The sequence below is a fragment of the Sapajus apella genome, unplaced genomic scaffold (assembly GCF_009761245.1).
Source record: "Sapajus apella isolate SASKATOON/1434 unplaced genomic scaffold, GSC_monkey_1.0 scaffold21, whole genome shotgun sequence".
Lineage (NCBI taxonomy): Eukaryota > Metazoa > Chordata > Mammalia > Primates > Cebidae > Sapajus > Sapajus apella.
In genome coordinates this window covers 12,710,129-12,722,211 of record NW_022436961.1, presented here as the reverse complement: position 1 = coordinate 12,722,211, position 12,083 = coordinate 12,710,129, and the positions used below count along the sequence as shown (strand labels likewise).

General features: G+C 41.9%; 1 protein-coding gene across 2 annotated transcripts in view; it reads right to left on the bottom strand.

The window, feature by feature from the left end:
- The window catches only part of GTF2E2 (general transcription factor IIE subunit 2), a 79,238-nt gene extending 67,515 nt beyond the window's left edge, over nt 1–11,723 (bottom strand). For both annotated transcript variants that reach the window (XR_004271972.1, XM_032288296.1), the window contains exons 1-2: nt 11,479–11,723; nt 6,729–6,898 (exon numbers count right to left, since the gene is read on the bottom strand). Coding sequence is in view for 1 of the 2 variants with exons in the window: in XM_032288296.1 (XP_032144187.1) it covers nt 6,729–6,894 (166 nt within the window). In the remaining variant the exon portion in view is untranslated. The remainder of the gene's footprint in view (nt 1–6,728; nt 6,899–11,478) is intronic.
- Nucleotides 11,724–12,083: the final 360 nt, after the last annotated feature.

Below are 12,083 nucleotides of genomic sequence, written 5' to 3'. Positions count from 1 at the left end.
CACAGGTCCTCCATAACCAGATTTTCTGGCCTGGCACAGTGGTTCACACTTGCAATCCCAGCCCTTTGGAAGGCCAAAGTGAGTGGATCACCTGAGGTCAGGAGTTCAAGACCAGCCTGACCAACATGACAGAGACAGGTGAAACCCTGTCTCTACTAAAAATACAAAAATTAGTCGGGCATGGTAACAGACACCTGTAGTCCCACATACTCGGGAGGCTGAGAGGAGAATTGCTTGAACACATGAGGCGGAGGTTGCAGTGAGCTGAGACAGCACCACTGTACTCCAGCCTGGTCAACAAAAGTGAGACTCCATCTCAAAAAAAAAAAAAATTTTTTTTAACAGTGTATACTATTAACTTTCTCCTACACCCTGTCCCGTAATTTGTTTCGACATTTAACAAATATTTATTGAGTACTTACTACAAGTCAGCGATTAGGCCAGATACTGAGGGCAGAGTGGCAAACAAGGAATCATGTCATTGCAATGGAGTACATTGGGAGCTCCGGCAGAGAGTGAGTGTTATAAGAACTCAAAGGTTATGCGCTGAATTCACACTGGAGAATGAGAATAATATGACTTTTAAGATGAAACTTAAAAGAACAGGACAGAACCAAAACAAAGGGGGTAGGAGGTAAGAAAGAATATTCCAGGAAGAGAAAATAGTATGAGTAAAAGGGGCATGAGAGAATAAAGCATGTTGGAGGAGCTACAAGTCAGTATCACTAGGACAGAGTACAAGGAAAACAGTATGATACTAGGCCTAAGAGATAATTTGAGGCCAGATCAGGCAGGCACATAGGTTGCAATAAAAATGTGACTTTATCTGAAAAACAATAATGATCAGCTTGAGCAGAAAGCAACATGATCTAACGAGAAAAATCACTGCTTTATGAAGGATGAACAGGAAAGAAGCTAAACCAGGAGACCTGGTTTAGCAATCCAGTGACAGCGGCCTGAACTAGAGTGATACGGTAGCCTTTAGTGTTTCCACCCAATATTTCTGGCTCTCTTCATTAAGAAAAGCATGCACTTCGAAGCCCCCTATGGTTGGGAACATAACTCTGGCCAATGAGTGACTTGTGACTAACTCTGGTCAATGAGCTGTGAGAGGATGTGATGTGTGTTCACCTCCAGGCCACAGCACTTAACTGCTAGTGCAAGCTCTTCCAGAGTTTGTTTTCCTGCTAACACAGAACTCACAAACATTTACCACCTGCTCTGTGAGCCCAGTGGTAGTCTTGAGTGACTACAACTAGCTAAGACTCCTGCCAGTCCATGATAAACATGTAGTACGAAAGAGAAGCAAGCTTTCGTTGTTTTAAGACACTGAGACTTTGGGATTATTACCACAATACAGTTTATCCTATCCTGACCATTAGGGATAACCCTGGCCAACCAACGAGAAGTAAAGCGCTACAAAGGCTCTCCTGCTGAATGGGACCTGCTGTTTGTGTGGAAGATGAAATTCACTATCCATTACCTGTAGCCTAAACTACAAAATGCAAAGACATTCTTGAGCAGGTCAAAGGCTCAAAGTGGCTTAAGCCTAAGAGTGGCTGTGTTAATGTTTAAAACAGTTTTTACATTTTGTTTACGATGAGTTAATTCTATGTAAATTTCATTGGAATGACAAATAAACCTACTGTATAAGAATGACAGGCCTACTCTGATTTTTTTAAAAAAGCTCTGTTTTAAAATCAGTTATTAAAGCAGCTTGAAGGACACGTAAAAAAAATAACATCAATAAAAATTATTGCTACATTATGAAGTAGCTAAAATAATTTCAGCTGTGAATTAAGTTCCAGTGACATTGTTTAACAGATAATAATGTAAGAGTACACTAAACGCAAAGCAAGCAGAAGGAAATAATAAATACTGATGTGGAAATAGATAAAATTTAAAAAATTAGAAAACAGAAAAACAAATTAAACCAAAGATTGGTTCTTCGAAAAGATCAAAAAAATTGATGACCCTTTAGCTAGACTGATCAAGAAAAAAAGGGAGAAAGAACAAATTCCTAAAATCAGAAATTAAAGAGGGCACCAAGGTGCAGTGGCTCAGGCCTGTAATCCCAGCACTCTAGGAGGCCAAGGTGGATGGATCACCTGAGGTTAGGATTTCAAGACTAGCCTGGCCAACATGGCAAAACCCTGTCTCTACTAAAAAAATTAGCTGGGCAAGGTGACACATGCCTGTAATCCCAGCTACTCTGAAGGATGAGACAGGAGAATCACTTGAACCCGAGAGGCAGAGGTTGCAATGAGCTGAGATTGTGCCACTGCACTCCAGCCTGGGCAACAGAGGAAGACTCTGCCTCATAAAAAAGAAAGAAAGAGGGGATATCACTACTGACTTTACAGAAATCAACAGGATTATAAAGGAATACTTTGAAAAACCTTAGATGATGTAAATGATGAAACGAATAAACTCCTAAAAAGGCACAAAGTACCAAAATTAACTCAAAAAGAAATAGAAAATCTGAATAAACTGAAAAGAAAAAATTCTTACAAAGAGCTTTCCAAACAGGAAAGCTGAAGCCCAAATGGCTTCACTAGTGAATTCTACCAAACATTTAAAAAAACAGTAACCAAATTCCACAAACTCTTTCAGAAAATAGGTAAAAAGGAAGCACTTCACAAATCGTTTAAGGAGACCAGAATTACCCTGAGAGGCACCAAAGGAAAAGAAACTACATATCAAGTCCCTCAGGAACAGAGATGCAAAAATCCTGGACCAAACACCAGCAAATTGAATACCACCACAAATAAAAACAATTATCACCATAACCAAGTAGGATTTATTCCAGGAATAAATGCAAGGTTGTTTTAACATCTAAATATCAATTAATGTTAATATACCATATTAATAAACTAAAGGGCAAGAACAACATGATCATCTCATTAGATACAGAAAAAGCACCAGACAACATCCAATACCCATTTATGACTAAAAACTCTCACAGTCAGATGCGGTAGCTTATGCCTATAATCCCAACACTTTGGGAGGCAAAGAGGGATGGATCCCTTGAACCAAGGAGTTTGAGACCCACTAGGGCAAAAAAGTAAAACCCCGTCTCTACCAAAAAAAAGTTTTAATTAGCCAAGTGTGCATGTGCTTGTAGTTCCAGCTACTCAGGAGGCTGAGGCTTGCTTGAGCCAGGGAGTTTCAAGGCTACAGTGAGTCATGATCACGCCACTGTACTCCAGCCTGGGCAAGAGAGTAAGACCCTGTCTCAAAAGAAAACAAAAAAAAAAAAACCACCTCTCAACAAACTAAAAAAAGAGTGGAACGTCTTCAACTGGAAAGGGCATGTGCAAAAACCTGCAGTAATATCCCACATAAGAGTGAAAGACTGAATGCTTTGCCCTTAAGATTAGGAAAAAGGCAAAGATAGCTATTTTTACTATTCAACAGACAGCCAGTTTACACAGGCAAAAAAATAAAGTTCATACTGGAAAGAAAAGAAAGAAAGGCAGAAAGACAGACAGAAAGATGGACGGACGGAAAAACAAACTGTTCTTATTCTCAGATGACATAATCTTGATCTAGAAAATACTAGGGAAACCACAGAAAAAACTGTTAGAAATAAAAAACAAGTTCAGTAAGGTTACAGAATATGAGATCAATGTATAAAGAAACTCCTGATGGGCCGGGCGTGGTGGCTCACGCCTCTGGTCCCAGTACTTTGGGAGGCCGAGGCAGGCAGATCATGAGGTTAAGAGATCGAGATCATCCCGACCAACATAGTGAAAGCCTGTCTCTACTAAAATACAAAAATTAGCTGGGCATGCTGGCACGCACCTGTAGTCCCAGCTACTTGGGAGGCTAAGGCAGGAGAACTGCTTGAAGCCAGGAGGCGGAGGTTGCAGTGAGCTGAGATCGCACCACTGCACTCCCGCCTGGCGAAAGAGCAAGACTATCTCCAAAACAAACACAAACAAACAAATACAAAACTCCTGTTTATATGTATACCAGAAATGAACAATCCAAAAAAACAAACAAAAAAAAAAACAATTCCATTCGTCAGTGAAATCGAATCAGAATAAAATAACCTCTGGATGCAATGGCTTATACCTATAATCCCAACGCTTTGGGAAGCCAGCTTGACGCCAGGAGTTTGAGACCAGCATGGGCAACATAGCAAGATCCTGTCTCTAAAAAATAATTTTTTTAAGCCATCCATTCATTGACTGGAAGGCTTAATATTGTTAAGATAGCAATTCTCTTCCCCAAACTATTATATAGATTCGATTCAATCCCTATGGAAATCCCAGCAGGCTTTTTTGCAGATGCTGACAGACTGATCCTAAAATTTATACAGAAAGGCAAATGATCCAGAAAAACCATAACAAATCTTGAAATAAAAAAGAACAAAGTTGAAGGACTTACATTTCTTAATCTCAAACCTTAATTATAACGCTACAGCAATCAAGAGAATGATACTGGCATAAAGATAAACACAGAAGTCAATGGAACCAAATAGAGACTCCAGAAATAAACTCTTTCATTTATGGTCTACTGATATTCAACAAGGGTGCAATGCAAGTCAATGGCGGAAAAGACCATTATTTCAAGAAATGATGCTGGGACAACTCCATAAGAATGCGCAAAATGATAAATTTTGACCTTTATGCTAACCCATACACAAAAATCGACTCTAACATACTACAGACCTAAACGTAGGAGCTAAAACTATAAAACTCTTAGAGGAAAACACAGAAGTAAATTTTTATGACCTGTGTCAGGCAAAGATTTCTTAGATATGACACCAAGAATACAAATAATGAAAGAAAAAAAAAATTGGTGAGCCAGGCATAGTGGCTCACACCTAGAATCCCAGCATTTTTGGGAGGCTGAGGCAGGTGGATCACCTGAGGTCAGGAGTTCAAGACCAGCCTGGCAAACAGTGAAACCCCACCTCTACTAAAAATACAAAAAATTAGGTAGGCGTGGTGGCAGCCACCTAAAATCCCAGCTACTAGGGAGGCTGAGGCAGGAAAATCTTCAACCCAGAAGGCAGAGGTTGCAGTGAGCCAAGACCATGCCATTGTTCTCCAGCCTGGGCAACAAGAGTGAAACTCCATCTCAAAAAAAAAAAAAGGAAAAAATTGGTAAGTTGGACTTCATCAAAATTAAAAACTTTTGCACACAAAAAGACACTATTAAGAAGATAAAATGGCAAGTACTTGCTTGAAGAAAATATTTGCAAATGTAATGTGTATACCTATGCAACAATCTTGCATGTTCTTCACATATACCCCAAAACCTAAAATGCAATTAAAAATTTGCAAATGTATATCAAAGGATGGTACCCAGAATATAAAAGAATTCTTAAATCAATAGGAAGAAAAAATATACCTCAGGTTTTTTTTAAGAGGCAAAAAAAAAATTGAATAGACATTTCACCAAGGGATGTACATGAATTAAAGAAAAAAAAGGAATATACATAAGTAGTCAATAAGCACATGAAACAATGTTCAACATCATTACTCATTAGGGAAATGCATATTAAAACCACAATGACAGCACTTCATGCCTATAGGAATGGCTATGATAAAAAAGACAAAAAATGTCAAGTGTTGGCAATGATGAGAAAAACTGGAACCCTGACACACTGATGGAGAAAATGTAAAACGGTACAGCTATTTAGTAGTTTCTTAACAAGTTAAACATAAATCTGACATATGACTGAGAAATCTACTCTTAGGTCTCTATCCAAAAGAGATACAAAGATATGTCTACGCAAACACCTGTACATGAATATTCACAGCAACACTATTCAAAACCGCCAAAAAGTGTGAAAATAATCCAAATAACCGTTAGTTGGTGAATAAACAAATTGTAGTTCATATATCCATACTACGGAATACTCTTTAGCAATAAAAACAAGAGTGAAGTACTGATACATACTACACATGGCTAGAACTCAAAAATATGCTAAGTGAAAAAAACAACACACAAAAGACCACTTTTTTTTGTTTTGAGACAGAGTCACACTCTGTTGCCCAGGGAGGAGTGCAGTGGCATGATCTCGGCTCACTGCAACCTCTGCCTCCCAGTTTCAAGCGATTCTCCTGCCTCAGCCTCCCAAGTAGCTGGAATTACAGGCACGCACAACCACGCCCGGCTAATTTTTATATTTTGAGTAGAGACAGGGTTTCACTATGTTGGCCAGGCTGGTCTCAAGCTCCTGACCTTGTGATCTGCCCACCTCAGCCTCTCAAAGTGCTGGGACTATAGGCGTGAGCCACCGCACCCGGCAAAAGACGACTTATACAATTTCATTTATAAAAAATATCCAGAAAAGGTAAATATATAAAGTTGGAAAGCAGATTACTGGTTTTCTGGGGCAGGATGGGAGAAGTCACTGCAAATGGCACATCAGATCTTTTGGGTGTGACGGAAACAGCAGCAAAAATCCGTAAATTTACTAAACATCTTTGAATGGTACACTTAAAATGAATGAACTGTATGGTATAGAAATTAAACCTCAATGAAGTTTTTTTTTAAAGAGATAGTAACCTAAATTTTAACTACAGCATAAGACTATTAACATCCTAAGAGCTTAAATTCTTATTGTCCCCTCCTTTATATTTAATGATGCCTATCAACATGAGTGCTGAACTGAAAAAGGAACTACGTAGCCATAACTAAAGGGTTTCCATGGTTTCCTCCTGAATAATCTGAATTTAAAAATCCAAACAGTCCTAAACAATTTTACTAACCAGAATTTTGTTTAGAGCCTGATGATCCTCCATGTTCGACCTTTGTTTTCTTCTTCTTAGATGATGACGATGATGACTCAGAAGACACTGAACGTTTTTCTACTACAGGAGTGGTAAGAGCTCGTTTTCTGAACAGCTCCCTTTCTCTCAACAGGCTTGGATCCATAATGCTACAAAGAAAAAATAAATAGCTTTAATACAGATTCAAGTCACTCAAACCTGCACTCCAAATCCACAGATCTCAACAAGTTACTTCCCAAACAAAATCACCTTTTTATTTCACTAGCACTTGTTCGTATTCACTTATTCATGTGCTCAAAAATTATTTCATTAGTGCTTATTAGGTGCCAAGCACTGTACTAGCCATTATAGGAAAAAAAAGAGGTCAGGCATAGTGGCTCAAGCACTTTGGGAGGCTGAGGTTGGTAGACTGCTTGAGCCCAGGAGTTGGAGACCAGCCTGGGCAACATGGTAAGACCTCATGTCTACAAAAAAATACAAAAAATTAGGCAGGCATGGTGATTCATGCCTACAGTCCCAGCTAATCGGGAGGCGGAGGTGGGAGGATCGCTTAAGCCCAGGAAGTCAAGGCTGCAGTGAGCCATAATAACGCCACTGCACTCTAGCCTGGTGACAGAGCAAGACCGTTTCTCAAAAAAAGAAAAAAAAAAAGGAGGAGGAGAGGGGAAGAAAGAAAAGAAACAGAATTATTCTCTAAAGCTAGAGAACTATGCTGTCCATTATAGTAGCCACTAGCCACATGTGCCAATTGAAGATGTGAAATGTAGCTAGTTAGAATTGAGAGGGACTTTTAAGTGTAAAAACACACCAGACTTCAAAGATTCAGTATAAAGAAAAAACCTGTTTAATTACTAATGAGATATTTTACATTAATTATATGTTGAAGTGATACTATTTTGAACACACTGGGTTAAATAAAATGTTAAAATTAATTTTACCAATTCTTATTTTAAAATATTTCTATTAAAAAAATTGAAGAGAAAGGGTCTCAATGTGTTGCCCAGCCTGGAGTACAGTGGTGTGATCATAGTTCAATGAAGCCTTTAACTTCTGGGCTCAAGCAATCGTCCCACCTCAGGCTCCTGGCTAGCTAGGACTATACGTACATGCCACCACACCCAGTTAACTTTTTAAAAAAATTTTTAGAGACAAGGTCTTGCTGTGTTACCCTGGCTGGTCTCAAACTCCTGGCCTCAAGCAATACCCCTACCTCAGTCTCCCAAAGGCCAGGATTATAAAAGTGAGCCACTGCACCCAGCCAAGAATTTTTTCTTTTTTCTTTTTTTTTTTTTTGAGACAGAGTTTCACTCTTGTTGCCCAGGCTGGAGTGCAATGGAGCAATCTTGACTCACCGCAACCTCTACCACCTGAGTTCAAGTGATTCTCCCACCTCAGCCTCCTGAATAGCTGGGACCACAGGCATGTGCCATCCCATGTGCCCAGCTGATTTTTGTATTTTTAGTAGAGATGGGGTTTCACCGTGATGGCCAGGATGGTCTTGCTCTCTTGAACTCATGATCTGCCCACCTCAGCGTCTCAAAGTGCTGGGATAACAGGCGTAAGCCACCATGCACTGCCCAGAATATTTTTAACTACATGTGTGGCTCACACTTCCCACTCCCATTATATTTCTATTGGACAATGTTGCTGTAGAAACAACTTGAGGACTACAGGGCAGAAATGAGGAGACGGTAGATTTAGGCTCACTGCAAAAAACAGAACCATCAGAACTGCTTATAAATAAAATAGCTTATTTTTAAAACTGGTGAACTCTCAATTATTAAGTGAAGAGGCTGAATTATTATATTTCTTAGCAATGTCTACAGAGAGTCGGGCACAGTGGCTCACGTCTGTAACCCTAGCACTTTGGGAGGCTGAGGTGGGTGGATCACCTTAAGTCAGAAGTTCAAGACCAGCCTAGACAACACAGTGAAACCCTATCTCTACTAAAAATACAATATTTAGGCAGGCATGGTGGCACACACCTGTAGTCCCAGCTACTCAGGAGGCTGAGGCATGAGAATCCTTTTGAGTCCAGAGGAGGTTGCAGTGAGCCGAGACTGCACCACTGCCCTCCAGCCTGGATGACACAGCATAATTCTGTCTCAAGAAAAAAAAAAAAAAAGAAAAGAAAAAAAGAAATGTCTATTGAAAATTTCCAATCTGGAGGTGGTCTGAAACAACTTCTTTGTTGTGGCTGTTTGTCCAGTTCTAAAACTACAACTCTAAGCAATTTCAGTACAATCAAGGAAGCTACAGGCCAACCAACAAGAATTCTAAACACTCCTTTCTTCTGAACTCTGCTATACCCTGCAGAGGGTCTAGGAAGACCTCAAGCTGACTATATAAATGAATTTGACACTGTTAAGATTAGGGTCAGCTGGGAGGAAAAAGACCCCGACTTTGAAAGCTTTTAAGCACAGGATAGCTCAATAAATATTTGTTAAATGAACAACACATGGAACAACATCTTTTAATTGCTCTGGTCCCATGATTAGTGGTTTCACACGCCTTTATTAAGTGTCTTCGGTTTGTGAAACATGTGCTCTAAGCTTTGAAAGGTTATGGAGGATAAATCCTAGTCTGCATGCTGCTTAGATTTGAGAAAATCAAAGCCTTGAGCTAAAAATTTAAAATATAAGCATTAATAAGGAATAATCAGAGTGAATTTCAGTTAAGGTGTGAACAATCACTGGACGGTGAATCAAAAACCTGCCTTCTCAGTTTTTTTTAAATGAGCTATTATTTTAATATATGGAGCATACATTTAATATATTTTCAAAATTTAAACAAAGTTTTTGTTTGAAAACTTTACAAAATGATTCTGAAGTGTGCATGGAAAAATAAATATTTCAATTTTTTTTTTTGAGACAGTCTCACTCTGCCGCCCAGGTGGTAGTGCAGTGGTGTGATCTCGGCTCACTGAAACCTCCGCCCCCTGGGCTCAAGTGATTCTCCTGCCTGCCTCAGCCTCCCGAGAAGCTGGAACTACAGGTGCGCACCATCACACCTGGCTAATTTTTGTATTTTTAGTAGAGGGGCTCATTCACCATGTTGGCCAGGCTGGTCTTGAACTCCTGACCTCAAGTGATCCACTCACCTCAGCCTCCCAAAGTGCTAGGATTACAGGCAGAGCCACTATGCCCTGCCTCATTTTCAATTCCTAAGAGCCGCATAGCTAGGCAACCCACAAGGCCACTACATTCAGTTTCATAAGTAAAATGAAGACGCTGCCAATGCTGTCCATGATCCAACCCAACTTTAAGAACGAGAAAATGTGTACATTATTTTTTAAATAGTAGTCATAAAAACATGTTATTTCAGTATTACTATTTTGAGTTGGATCTGAAAAAAAATAAGAGAATGATTTACCGGGCTGAGGAAGATAGGAGACAGCCTTGGGAGGAGGGAAAGCGTAGGGACAAGAAGAAAGGAGAATTACCAATTGAGAAGGTGGGGGCAACAAACAGATTGTAAATTCCTAAAACAGGAAACATCTGTGTTTTATTTCACGTTGTAAAGGCAGGACCTTAATCCAGGCTTTTAAAAAATGACCTTAAAAGACTTAAATAAACCCGTAGAGTTTACAACAAACTAAATGCTTACAGTATTTGGACCCTCGCAACTCTCGAAGCAAAAAGTTATTAGTGTTATTCCTATTTTTAATACGTGAAATGTGAAGTGACGCTGTCTCGTTAAGGTCGCACGGAAGAACGAACCCGGGCCACGACCCAAACCTCTTGACTCCTAAGCCAAGTGCTCCTTACACCAGACCTGGAACGCTGGTAAAGGCCTTTAAAACAAAGGCGACCTATGAGGTTCAGGAAGGTTCAAAGGCACCTAGAGCAGAAGGCTTCACGATGTCTTTCACCATCACGTGCTCCGTCTAACTTTGACTCTTTTTTCAAAGACTACTCAATATTTGTACTAAGTTTAAGATCTCAGGACCCACCTGTGTAGTAAACAAGCTGCATCACTATGTTCATTTTACATTAAAACAAAACTACCACCACAACTCAAAATGTTGACCGGTTTCTCTGTGGGAAGATACGGAAAACCCATAAATTAAACTAAAAGCTGCTGGCTCCAAGCCCACGACTCTTGCCACCATTCGACCTCTTTCAGCCTTTCTACTTTCCCTCTCTTTTGCTTCTTTCCCAGCCTCAGAAGTGTCCCTGGCACCTCAGCACCCGGCTATGAACAGCGGGCTGCTTCGCCTTTAAATGACAGCAGTGGGGAGGTGGGCGAAAAGGGGGCCGCAGCTTTACTGTGTGGAAAACATCTTTAGACTGCAAAAATCAACTACTATCGTTAAAGTTTAGGAATCATCACAAACCAACTCTCCAAAAGGCAGCCTAGAAACCAGATCGCGTATGAGCATCTAAATCACAGCCTTAAGCTGGCTGGAACACCGTGGCTCCCCAAACTCCACACCCGGTTCGCTTGGCTACCGCGCCCGTCAACTTGGAGGCTTGGACGAGGCACAGTCAGACAGCAGACCGCCAATTTTCCCTCTTCCCAATCCAAAAGTTTGCTCAATGAACCTCCGGCCTAAAGACAATGCTGGGGGAACCGTTCGCGTGTTGGGTGTTTCGCGTCGAGAACGGCGGCCCCAGCTTCCCTTGGGGTGTAGGTCACGCTCAGCCCCCCGGGAAACGGCGACGCGCCTGGGTCCCGGGAACAGCAGGGCGGGACTCCGCGCCCCTCACCCGGCGGCCGCAGCCCCTACCTGAGTGATTAGGGCAGCCCCGCGCGACTCGCCACCGCCTCCCTGCGCCTCAGCCTCGACCAGCCGCCCACGCCGGCACGGCAGCCTTTTCCTGTTCCTCGTCAGCGCCCCCGCCTGCCCGCACGCACGCCCAGCGGGGACCTGCCAGGTCGGGGTCTCGCCACTGGCGGCGGCGGCGGTGGCTGAGGCGGCGACTCGACCCGGGACTCTGCCCGCCACTTCCCGATCGGGTGGAGGAGCTCAATCCCGGCAGCCACCGCGGCGCCATGGCCGCCAAGCGCGCGCATGCGTCATTGCGTGCCCCGCCTCGGGTGCCGCGGGAGCAGAACTAGAGCGCTCGGGAGTCCTGTGGTCTCCATGACAACGAGGGAATGCTGGGGGCGGGGCCGAGGAGGGGACTGAGGTGGGAGGCGGCGCCAGGGATGAGGAAAGGCGGCTTTCTTTACAGACGCTTAATTAAAGCTGCTACAGCCTGCCCCGGAGTGCGCTGGGTTGTGGTGAACCCAATCGGCGACTCTTATCTTTCAAGGGTTATTTTGATTTCTTTGTCTTTTTCTTATTAGAGACAGGATCTCACTCCATCGCCCATGCTGGAGTGCAGTGGC